Genomic DNA, 11,797 nt, shown 5'->3' with positions numbered 1-11,797 from the left:
TTTGTGTTGAAATATCAGGAGGTCACATGCTGCTTGACACACACACACACACACACACACACACACACACACACACACACACACACACACACACACGTGTGCGCACATGAAGCCGACAACTAGAGGAGAAAAACATTTTGGGCATGTTGTGGACATGCAAGATGTCTGAAGACATCCCAAAAAAGTATTCCGTCAGTTCAATTGAATCCATTTTGAGCGCTCTCGCTCTCTCAAATCAAATCATGCTATCCGTTAGCATGTTCCTGGAGCACATGTTGGCATTAGCATTAACGTAGAGGACCAAAGGCCATGCGCTTGTTGTAAATGCACAAGGTGCCATTGTCTTTCTTTTGGGTTTCAAATTGTTGTTCTCTTTTGGAACAACGATTTGAGCCCCCCCCGCCATACGGTGCTCCAATCTATCCAAGTTTGCACCTGCTCGGTTAAAGCGATAAAATAGGCCGACTAGTATTTTGTCTCGAGAAAAGCTCCTAAGTCGATTGACTCCTATCTCAAGGCGCACAAGACGGTCGATTCATCCAATTTGACTTTTTGTTTTTGGCAACGTTTGAATCGGATTCATTGTGACGATTCAATGAAGGAAAATGAAATTGTTGTTTCAGCTTCTTCAGGCAGAGTTGGTGTTTGGCCATCTTTCACGACCGATTCTCCGACTTTGAGGAGGAGCTTCTCCAGGGCGACGCCGAGGTTCGTCACGCTCAAACTTTGACCATCAAGCAAAGCCTCGCCAACACCCGCGCCGACCGGCCTGATTGCCCCGCAGGTTGACTGCGAGGAGCTTCAGGGCGCCGCCCCTCGGGACTTGATGAAGAACCCCAGCAGCAGAGCGCCGCTGAGGATCAACGCCGCCAAATATTTGTCCTTCAACCGCAACCTGCTGCCCATGTTCACTTGCCCCGATGACTTGTGACATCATCGCAGGTGACTTCTTCTTCGTCATTGTCATCATCATTACATTTGGCCGCAGGTGGCGACGGTAGGCACATCCTACATTGAAGTCGAACCGCAGACACTCTCCATCAGGAGTGGCGAAGCTCATTCAAGCTCAGGGGCCACATTTGCTCCAATTTGTTCTCAAGTGACCTGGACCGGTGGATTTGTGGCTTCGGGACCGAGAAATAACTTTCTCTTTTCCCCCCGACTTTGGCACAAGTAAAGGCTGAAGAAATTCACACTTATTCTTATCTTGGAACAAATCATATGTGCAATCTGACATTTCTTCCTCAAAAGTGAATTAAATGTCAATCCCACAAATGGATGACGATGGTACCTTACAGCTATATGCTAATTAGGCTCTCTCTCTCTCTTTTATGTCAAAGGGAGCACTGCATTGTGATGAGGCTGACAGGAAGTCATCCAAGCGTAAAAGCTGCTGTGGCGTGTGCCCGGGTCGACATCATGCGGAGGGGTTGGTTTCTCAGGGGGAGGACACTGTGTGTGTGTGTGCGTGCGTGCGTGTGTCCGCTACACACATGCGCACACATACACACACACACACACACACACACACACACACACACACACCTCATCCAAATTCAAGAGGGAGAATGAGCGAGGGGGGCGGGAACCTCCCTCTGATTGGTGGCAGATGAAGCAACTGGGAGTCAGGAGGGAGTCAATGTGGCCTTAAAAAGGGCGCAGTTGTTGAGGAGCAGCAAGACCCGCTGAGATCCGAGTACCCCCACAACCCGTGCCAAACACCCCAAAAGTGCCTTGAGCTGGTCAAGATGCCGAGAGGCTTCCTGGTCAAGAGGAGCAAGAGGCTCAACCTGCTGTCATACCGCTCGCAGTGCAAGGATGAGGCGGAGGAGCGGAAACCTTCGGGGGCTTCATCGCAAGAGCGCACGCGCGCGTCCTCGCGCGCCCGCTGGACGGTGCCGCCGTCGGCCTTGGCGGCGGCACCGGAGTGCGAGTGCAGAGCCGCCCGCTTCGGCATCCCGGAGGGGGTGTACCGAGCCCTCTGTAGCCCAACCTGGCCGGCGAGCGGAGAGCAGGAAGCCGAGCGGCACCCGGCTTCGGGTTTGGCTTCACCGGTGTCGGCCGAGGTGTTCCCCGCCGCGCTCGCCGCCCTGGGGAACCTCTTCAACATGGGCTCCAGCACCTCCGCCAAGCGGACCGCTGACCCCGAGTTCAAAGTCAAACCCGCCACCAAAAGAGTCAAGAACATGCGGAAGCTGCACTTTGAGGACCACGTCACCACCTCGCCCGTTCTGGGGCTGAAGATCCGGGACATTCCGGCGGCCGAGCGCCGCTCTCCGGGCGGTACTGACGGCGAGCCGCGCGGCCAGTTTGTGTGTCAGCTGTGCGGGGAGGCGTACGCCGACCCGCTCGGCCTGGCCCAGCACCGCTGCTCCAGAATCGTCCGGGTGGAGTACCGCTGCCCCGAGTGTGACAAGGGATTCAGCTGCCCCGCCAACCTGGCGTCACACCGCCGCTGGCATAAGCCCAAGGCGGAGGCAAAGAGTCTCCCCGCGGCGGAGCCCGGCTCGTCCGAGTCCAGTTCGGAAGGGGAGGAGCCGCACGAGCGCGCTCAGGGCACCGAAAGGTTCAAGCGTCAATCCTGCCTGCGGAAGCGCGTGGCCATGCGGCACACTCCCATCGACCTGAGCGCAGCTGCCGGCGCGCAAGCGTGCCCGACTCGAGGAGAGGCGCACGCTGGCGCGCCTCACGCGCAGTCGGCGCAGGCTTCGCGCTGCAAACGTTACTCGCCCGGACTCGACCGCTGCCGTGCGTCCGAGGGCGCTGATGAGTTGCACGGCCGGCAAGTGGTCAGCGCGTCCGCCTCACGGTTCTGAGGTTCCGGGTTGCAATCTGGGTTCATTCCTGCATCATCTCAGCTTCACTCGAGAATCGACATCTGTGAATGTCAATACGTGTTTGTCTGTATGTGGCGTACGGCAACCCGGCAGTACCTTTTGTGTTTACATCGTTGACATTCCATTTTGGAATCCTGTTGCTTCCCTGTCGTCATCCCTCCACGTGTGCTACTGGCACAGTGACGCTTGCTTAACTTGATCACCAACTTTTGGCTCTTCAGATCGTACGGGAGCAAAACAAACCGACTCGCGTCGCCACTAATGCCTTTGGACAAAAAAACTGCTGTAAAAATGCCTTCATTTGAAGGTTCAACTCCAAGCCTTTACCACTATATTCTATTTTGCTCTTATTTATGTATTTATTCATGTGCGTGTATTTATTCAGATAAATTATTACTCTAAAATATCAAATGGAGCGAGAGAAGATTGTGCTTACTGTGACTTTCTAGCAATTAGCAATCAACTCAGCAATCGTGGCTTATGTGTGTTCTGTTTTGCTTTCTTTGCGCGCGCGTGCGTGCGTGTGTGTGTGTGTGTGTGATTGGTCATTGTTACTTTGTTTTGGATGTTTCTGGACTCTTTTGACAAATGTCCAAAAAGAATAAAAACCAAACAGACTACAAGTGTCGTCATGGAAACACAAACATGAGCCACAGTTAGCAGCAGTGAGACGCTTGTGACAAGACCAATGTTTCTTCAAGCAAGATGTCTTATTTGTTTGGGAAGTGCTGAAGTTGCCGATTCAAAGGAGAGTGCAAGTAATTAGCCCGCTGCAGCGCCAGGCGGGGTGGCGGAAAATATGATTACGGTGTGCGGATTGCGGTGTGGCGCAGGTGAGCGCAGATGATCAGGCTGCCCGCCATGTGCTCCGGATCAGAGCTCAGCTTAAGGAACGTTTAATCGCCTTCTCCATGTCGAGCGAATTAAAAGAGGAGCGGCTCCTCCTTTCTGGCCTCTTTTCATCGCCACGTCGGTCACTGTCTCAACTCTCTTCATCATTGATGACGATAGCTAACATTGGAAGCTGAGATGAGCAGGAATTTTGCAGGTCTATTCACGCTAATGTTGAAGCGAACATTAGAGGGAACATTGACAGCAGTTGCCAGGGCAACGCCCTTTCCCCAACTCAACTCCCACCCCCCCGCCCCCCAACCCCAATCCGTCTGAGGCATGTCTAATCAGCAGAAGTGACCTCTGCAAAGGAGGGTTGGGGGGGGGGGGGGCGGATTTTCCTATTCCAGGGGCCACCTGAGCCACTTGTCAACAGAGGGTCAGACAGTTGCCATAGCAACCAATGACAACTGATGAACGTTCACTCTGCTTCTGGAACCAACGTTGGCTCATTCCTCCCAGGCACCCTGCCGCCGCCCTTCCTTCACCAGAGTTTTTTGTGCCGAGGCATCGTTCACCATCTTTTGGGTCTTATTGCGCGCGCTCTGACTCCACCCGGAGACACGTACCCCATGGGTCCTAAAGCTTTCGGGATTACCTGTAACTTTATACAAACTGATAGATGTCGGGTAGTCCCCCCCCACCCCCCAAAAAAAAAAGAATTATTTAAACACTGCATTTTATGTTTATTTAGGTTAGGTTTATCTGACCTTCACATTTGTTTGATGATCTTAAACATTAAAGTGGGGAAACGATGACAAAAAACATTTTCGAAGCCCCTTTGGCCTTCTCATCCAATCACTCATTCATGGCATCATGGACAGCGTTAAAAGATTGAATGAACACATTCTGGAACTGCAGAGTCCCGACAGTATTTTTTCACTTCCGAATGCATCCCACAAACTGGACTGAATCCCCTCGAAGGCTGGCTTTGCCCTGGTCCCTCGTCTACCCAAAGTAGGGCACGTGGGGCTCCTTCTTGTCGCATGTGAAACGATCACCGAAACAGAGTACAAACTGTGCATCGTGTTGCAGGGGCTTTATTTTGGTAACATTTTGACGGAACTTTTTTGTCCAATACAGCGGCTGGTTTAGCACGTCCGCCTCACAACTAATTAAGATATCATCTTGTCTGGACGGAGGCAAATGTGGAAAAATGATGAAAGCGGAAGCTTCATGCTGAGCCAGGACATTGGAGTCAAATAAGAGTATTTTCCAGTGAATATAAATACGCAATAAAAAAATAGTTGATTCTTACAACTGTCACATACATTTTTGGACTAGAAAGGAACAAATCTATCAAACGAGTTGTCACAATCCTTCTGTCCAATCAAAACGGGTTTGCCTCTCAAGCTGCCATAATTCTGAGCGAGGTGAAGAAAAAAATGCCGCACTGGTTGTTGAAGCGCTGAAAAGGAAAAATTCATGGCAGCAACGCAGCGCTGTTCAAGAAACAAAAGTCGTATTTGTTCGAGGGCAAAGTCCAAATATTCATTGAAGAAGAATGAAGTCTTATTCTGAGGTAGCGCCAACATTGTCGCACCCCCGAAAAAAAAATCCAACTGCTCATATTGCGAATCAAGTTGACGTACTTCCCGGACCAAAGTGCGAAAACGCCTCCATTCCAAAACTCACCCGAGCAGGTCATTGATGTGTCCGAAGAGCGCCTTCGCACGGGCGATGCGAGTCGCCCCGCGAGCATCCGAATCCCGGGGCTCGACTTCAACCTTGCCGTCCCACGTCGGTGTACAAACGGAGGGGGAAAACGCCATCCGTCCCGGTTGGCCAGCGTGAAAGCAGGGCGGAGACTCAGCCGTCAAGCGCGGAAGTGGCCGTACCATTCGGCGACGTTTTTCCTCAGCTCGTCGACGCCTCGCCTCAGCTGGCCGACCTCGAGCGGCTTCAACAAGACGACTTCTTCTTGTTCGTCCCTGCGCTCGCTCTCCTCCGCAGACGCGTTCAAGGCTGCGCAGAAACATCCATTTTTTTTTTTTTTTTTTTTACAGGCTTGCGTCACACGTGCAGGGTGTCAGAATGTGAATGCGAGCCCATTGTGGTGCTGCCGCGATGAACGTGGCTGCGTGCTCCACGTACATGTCATGCCCAGCAGCAGAGACAAGTTGAGCTCCTTCCCTTGCGCTCGCTGCACCAGGATGCTGCGGAGAGCCTGGAGGTCCAGTAGACACAGGGACAACTCCTTCAGGAGTCGCCCCGCTTGTGGCGGCTCGCTGTTCGATCCGGCGCGCTCCCGCAGCCAGTCATCCACCTGTCGAGGCACACCCAACACATTGAGCGCAGCTCGAGTATTCGAGCCGGCGGGGGGGCGGGGGCATAACGGGGGGTTGTTCAATGGATACCTGTGACAAGGTTGTGGAGTCACTGGATCGAAGCTCTTGGTTGTCAGGAGGACTCAAGTGTTGCGCAAGGTTTCTTCCTTTCTGTCGTCTTGTGCTGGTCACCTATTGACATGCAGTAGGCAGTGAGTATTTGTAGGAGGCCCATCATCTCTCCGATAAAAGATGAGTCCAGGAGCCTACCTTCAGTTGCGAGTTGAGCCTCTCAATCTGTTCTTTCTGATGCTCAATGAGCTGTAAGAATTGGGGGGGGGGGGGGGGGGGGGGGGGGGGGAGGCATCAGCGACTGCTCAATGACCGCCTTCACGACAGGTACCTGAAGCACTGGAGGCGCCGCGCTGCAAAGCGTGCGCACGTACCTTGCCGCTCCGGTCTTGTCTCTCCAGGAGTTGAGAGTTTTCCACCTGGAGATGCTTCAGGTCCAGCCTCACTCCATCCTCCAAACACCTCTGCACCTTCTGCTGCAACCTTGACACAATAACATGGGAGCGAGCCATTTTAGTGTCCGATGTAGAATTAGGTATCATGCCTTTGTCGCATCTCGGCCGGATGACTGCACATACAAAGCTATTTTACTTGTAGCAAAGCCGCTTTCACAAAAACGAACATCTGAGACGACATTCCTGTTCCTAAATCTAAAAGGTGGAGAAAAGCTTTTCGGTGCTCATCCAAAAAATTACTAAGCATGATAAGACATCCGAAACTAAGGTAGTAGAAAAGAGATTCTAACTCGATAAAGCAGAATCTGACCTGTGTACAGTTGCAATGAGTTCGTCCTCTCTCCTGGCTTGTGTCTCAATCGTGCCGTCTTTCTCCTTCAGCAGAGCACAGCTGTCGTCCAGTTTTTTTTGTAAGCGTGACACTGTTCTCTCCAGATCCCGAGCTCTCAGCTGCACCGTTTCCAGCTGAGCGCGCACCCATCCAAAAAAAACCCAAACAAAACAAAACACGATGCGCAAATAGCGAATGAACTGTGCAAAATTTGTGTCGCAGTGAAACAAGTCTCGGTGCGCACTCTAATAAAAATTATGAGCAAGAAACTGTTTGACAAAAAGTGTTTTTTGTGTTTTTTTTTTTTTAAACAGATTTAAAAACAATTGAATTGATGTCATTCTCCAGGTTCAAGTTGCTTGTGTGTACGTACCTGCAGGGCCTGAACTTGAACCTCGCCCAGAGTTGGCAGGTCAGCGAGGTACTTCTCCAGAGTCTCGATGCGTTGCTGCTTTTCATGGTTCTGATCGCTCTCCCGCTGGTATTTCTTTTTCAGGCTGCTGATGTAGCGATCCCTTGTCTTGATCTGGTGGCCGAAATATAATGGGTTGATTTAAAAAACATGGGAAGGCATCGTAGCAGGGCGCAAGTTGCAAAAGAATCGAAGACAAAAGAAAAGGCTTTGTTGAAAAGAGGCAATGGAAGTTTCCTTTCCTGCTGTTCTGAATGTGTGCTGCCCGCTACCTTTTCCTCCAGTTTCCGGAGGTCTTCGGTGTATTTGTGAGTCGCTTGCTTGTAAAGCTCATTGAGATGAAGAACTTCCAGTTCGGACACTGCCAGCTTCCTGCTGAGGTCTTCATCGCAACGCAGTCGATCGGATGGTCCTTCCTTCACGGACTTCTGTTGGGCAAAAAAAAAAAAAAAAGTGTGACCACAAAGAGCGTCTCCAGATTCCACCCGCACAGTATTTCCGGCGACTTGGGAAGAATCACCTTCATTGTCAGGATTTGAGGGTCTTCAAACCACCTCTGGCTGTGCAGCACCTGCTGGGCTCTCAGCTCGTTTTCTCGAATGCGGGCGTGGAGCTGCAGGATCTGTTGCTTCTGTCTACAACAAAACAACAAGGGAAAGCTTGACATCGCGACAGCATTACGAAGAACATGTTGAAGGCTAAGCAGTAGAGAGTGTGGAACGTGGGCACCACTTACCGATCGATCTCCAGTTCTTTTTGTCTCAGCATTCCTTCTTTCACCTTCACCAGAGTGTTGACAAAATGGGACGTCCCCTGCAGCATCTGCAAATGCACAAGCAAGTCTTGTTTTCCCCAAGGAAAAAATGCCACAGACATTTGCGTTGCCCCCTTGAGGCGGTGGGGAAATATCATTGCAAATTTGGTGCGTGTGTGTGTGTGTGTGTGTGTGTGTGTGTGTGTGTGTGTGTGTGTGGGGGCGGGATTTATTGATGGAGCTCGGATTGATTGCTTTTACCTGGTTGATGCCTTGTTCAAGTGACGCTCCCTCTCCGCCACAGACCTTTGCTTCGCCACCCCCGCCCTGGCCAAGTTCTCCTGCGTGCTCTGCTTTCGAGCTGTACTCCATCTGCTCCGTCAGCCACATTTGCGTGCGGACGGCCGGCTGAATTGGGGAGTCCCGGTCAACCGGGTGGCCAAGCGGCGAGTCCGCTAGCTTGGACAAACTGAGGCCGTAAACTTGACCACCTCCCAACGGCAGTTTAGCTTCGGTTAAGCTACTACAGCTCGTGCCCAAGCCGCTGTGTTTAATGGGTGAGGAGAGGGTTGAGGACAGCGAGAGGTCCGTTTCCAAACCGGATTTACTGCTAGGTTTGCTCCAGTAGCAAGGACCAGCACCGGGAGAGCGTTGTAATAAGCTATGAGAGAGCAAGGAGGAAGATAGCGGTAAATACAGGTCCCGATTTAAAGCGCGGGGTTCTTTCCTGAAGCCCGAGAGCAGACCCCTGTCCAGGGAGCCGTGTGAACCTGGACTGTGATGCTGGACCGATGCCTTCCTGGAGTTCTTTTCAACACCGGAAGACAACTTGGTGAGGGAGGACCACCTTCGGATGGGCTGCTTGTCCTGCATGTCGACGCCGGTTTGTGCAGCAAGGGGAGACGTGGTTGGAGGGCTCAGCGGGCAAGAGTTGGCCCAACGACCCGTGCAGGTGGGTGAGCTTGTGGTTCTCAGACTGCCGCAGGATGATGTCGATGCGGATGGCTTGACGTGGACAACCGGGACACCGCTGCCAAAGCCATCTTCCTGACTGGAGTGACGACGGGACAGCAGTCGGAGAGATGAAGGCGTGGTGCTTGAACAGGAGTCATCTGAAGGATCGACAGAGGAGGAGACAATAAATAACACACATGAGGACACATGGCACACGATACGACTCATCAAGCATGTCATTCGACATTCGGACTGCATGATTTTGAAAACACAATCGCCTCGGGGGGGTTTTTTGGGGAAGGTCTTTCCCAACTACAACATGACTTTGCCATAGAAACATTTCACCGTACCTTCCACGCTATCAGAGCAGTAGGTACCAATGCCGGTGTCACCGCTGTCTGACACGGCGCTGTGTCGACGTCCAAAGATGCTGTTTCCAGGTCCAGGCTGTTTGCTGTGCCACGATGATTCATGGCTTGGGACCCAGCCAGGAGAGCCGCCGCGACTTGAACCTTAAAAAAACATTGTACAGTAGACAGGGGTCCCTATTCGTTAGTGTGAACCTTGATGAAGGAAAACAAGTATTTTCTTGAATGTTTTTGTCCTCCTTAAGAGTGGTGTGAGGCCATTTAAAGATTTGAAAACAAATAAAAGGTTCTTACAAAGAACTCTAAAAGAATGTTTTTGTCCTCCTTAAGAGTGGTGTGAGGCCTACAAAGAACTCTAAATTGTACAGGGAGCCAGTGAAGGAAAGCCAGAGTAGGAGTTACATGCCAGGCAAGAGGCGAGCAGCAGCATTCTGGACCAACTGGAGATGCTTCATGGAGGATTGGCTGACTCCAAAGTCAAGTGCATTACAGTAAAGCAGCTGGGATGTGACGAAGGGATGAATGACTGTTTCAAAGTGCTCGCCAGAGAAAGGAGAGGCTTGAGTGTGTCCATACTTGCGCAAGTACAATACACTCTGTTGATTTTACTTGGCCTAACGAGTTGTTCAGGTTATGTACACTTTTATATCCACGATAGATAGATCGATAGAAGCTTCTCTCCGCCACGCGACGCTTTCGTGCGGTATTGCCGCGAACGCGGTGACGTAAATTCTAGTCGCCGCAGTTCGGCCTTTTAAATCAACGAACGTCATTAATCTGCCACCACACACGCATCGACAAGCAAGTCACAATATTATGACACATTCATTTACAGAACGAGAACAACAAAATCTCACCTGTTTTATTCGAATCGTATCCATCGTCAAGATCACCTCTGTTCCACATTGGCAGTGGGAAGATGTTTTACGTAACAGCCGGAAAACAGCTTTGCGGTCGGAAAGGGAAAAAAAAACCTCAGTGGAATAAGGAGGGCAGTGAGGGATTTAGACGCGATTATTATCCAATTTGTGACATTTGAGCACGATAGAACAGCTGCAGGGCCCTAACTGAATATCTTTTGTCTCGAGACATTTTCAAGTAACGGTCTCCTTTCTCGAACTTCCACGTGATGACTTCCGGAGTGGAAGTGACGTCACTAACTCCCTCCTCGACGCCTTAAAAAACAGCTTGAAAAAAACAGACTAAAGACGCGCACAGACACACACACACACAATATATATATACATCAGCAATGGTTTTCAGTGCCCCCCAACATATTTTTGACAATGATTGAAAAAGGGTCTTCTCTTGCGAATAGAAAAACACAACAAGTCATTTATATTGTAGTTTAGTTTATTTGCAGTTCATTTGCATATGTAGAGTAGAGAAGATCAAACAACTGCAGAGCTAGATCTACTCTGTGAGATCGAGGGCTGTCGGCCACCCGAGACATTTCAAACAATTTATGACATTGTTTTTTTGACCGACTTTAGCGCGTTATAAAAAGTGGACGAATTTTCAAGTGGGCCTTTCGTCCTTGCATTTTTCTGTCGGCAGCCCTCAAACGAAAAGATTCGGACAACCCCTGGTCTATTTGATCCCTTAGCTGATATAACGAGTGAACACTGTGTGTCACTGCCAGAAGAGAAGGAACGTATTTCTGGAAGTTCGCAAGTGAAACCGTGTGCCCGGCATTCTTGTCCCAGTGGCCCATTCACTCGGAAAGAAATGAGCCGGCGCCCCTCCTTTTGCGATGCCTCAACTTTAAGATCATCAGATGGAACATTTCAGTGATGTTGAGCATGACAGAGAAGACCGCCATGGCCAACATAAAGACGATGAAGACGTTTTTCTCAGTGGGACGGCTGATGAAGCAGTTGGTGTCGGTTATACAGCTTCCGCCTCGGAACGTAATCTTTTCCGGCATGAGAATGGAGCCGTAGATGAAGTACTGGCCCACGACGAAGGCCACTTCCAGCAAGATCTTGAACAGAAGCTGCATCAGGTAGCTGAGCAACAGGAAGCCTTTGAGCTTCACCTTGCCGTGTTCATCGGAATATTTGGGCGACTTGAGCGTCTTGATCAGGTCCCGTTTTTGCTCCAGGTGTCGCCGAAGCTTATTCTCTCTGCGGATGACAAGCAGGACGTGACCCAGATAGATGAACGTGGGCGTCGAGACCGTGAGGATCTGGAGCACCCAGAAGCGCGTGTGAGATATGGGGAAGGACGCATCGTAGCAAGCATTCTTGCAGCCGGGGCTTTTGGTGTTGCAGTCCATGTTTGCTTGTTCGTCTCCCCATATTCTATCCACGCCGGCCGCCAGGATGAAGATCCTGAAGACGAAAAGAACGCTCATCCAGACCTTGCCAAATATCGTCGAGTGCGATTCCACCTTGTCCAACATCTCCGACAGGAAGGACCACTCCCCCATGATGGCAGCGGATCTCCGGCGGGTC

General features: G+C 50.9%; 4 protein-coding genes across 5 annotated transcripts in view; 2 read left to right on the top strand and 2 right to left on the bottom strand.

Moving 5' to 3' along the window:
* The window catches only part of cfap61 (cilia and flagella associated protein 61), a 14,293-nt gene extending 13,028 nt beyond the window's left edge, over positions 1-1,265 (top strand). For both annotated transcript variants that reach the window (XM_019896259.1, XM_019896258.1), the window contains 2 exons: positions 624-708; positions 785-1,265. In XM_019896259.1, coding sequence (XP_019751818.1) covers positions 624-708; positions 785-931 — 232 coding nt within the window. In that variant the 3' untranslated portion in view covers positions 932-1,265. The remainder of the gene's footprint in view (positions 1-623; positions 709-784) is intronic.
* A 277-nt stretch (positions 1,266-1,542) lies between these two features.
* insm1a (insulinoma-associated 1a) lies at positions 1,543-2,816 on the top strand. Its single transcript, XM_019896168.1, has one exon. The coding sequence runs from the start codon at positions 1,749-1,751 to the stop codon at positions 2,814-2,816; it is 1,068 nt and encodes a 355-aa protein (XP_019751727.1). The 5' UTR covers positions 1,543-1,748.
* A 1,935-nt stretch (positions 2,817-4,751) lies between these two features.
* On the bottom strand, positions 4,752-10,498 carry cep85l (centrosomal protein 85L). The gene is made up of 13 exons (XM_019896260.1): positions 10,199-10,498; positions 9,324-9,485; positions 8,281-9,131; positions 8,002-8,087; positions 7,786-7,900; positions 7,538-7,693; positions 7,227-7,379; positions 6,833-6,987; positions 6,442-6,550; positions 6,266-6,316; positions 6,086-6,187; positions 5,823-5,994; positions 4,752-5,693 (listed from the first exon to the last, which is right to left on the bottom strand). The coding sequence occupies exons 1-13, from the start codon at positions 10,245-10,247 to the stop codon at positions 5,545-5,547; spliced, it is 2,310 nt and encodes a 769-aa protein (XP_019751819.1). The 5' UTR covers positions 10,248-10,498; the 3' UTR covers positions 4,752-5,544.
* Positions 10,499-10,676: 178 nt separating this feature from the next.
* Positions 10,677-11,790, bottom strand: LOC109531774 (gap junction Cx32.2 protein-like). Its single transcript, XM_019896264.1, has one exon. It carries the CDS (start codon positions 11,770-11,772, stop codon positions 11,056-11,058), a length of 717 nt encoding a protein of 238 aa, XP_019751823.1. The 5' UTR covers positions 11,773-11,790; the 3' UTR covers positions 10,677-11,055.
* Between the last annotated feature and the right edge of the window lie 7 nt (positions 11,791-11,797).

Source organism: Hippocampus comes, unplaced genomic scaffold (genome assembly GCF_001891065.2).
Source record: "Hippocampus comes isolate QL1 unplaced genomic scaffold, H_comes_QL1_v1.1 scaffold170, whole genome shotgun sequence".
NCBI lineage: Eukaryota > Metazoa > Chordata > Actinopteri > Syngnathiformes > Syngnathidae > Hippocampus > Hippocampus comes.
This window is presented reverse-complemented; position numbering and strand designations above follow the sequence as displayed.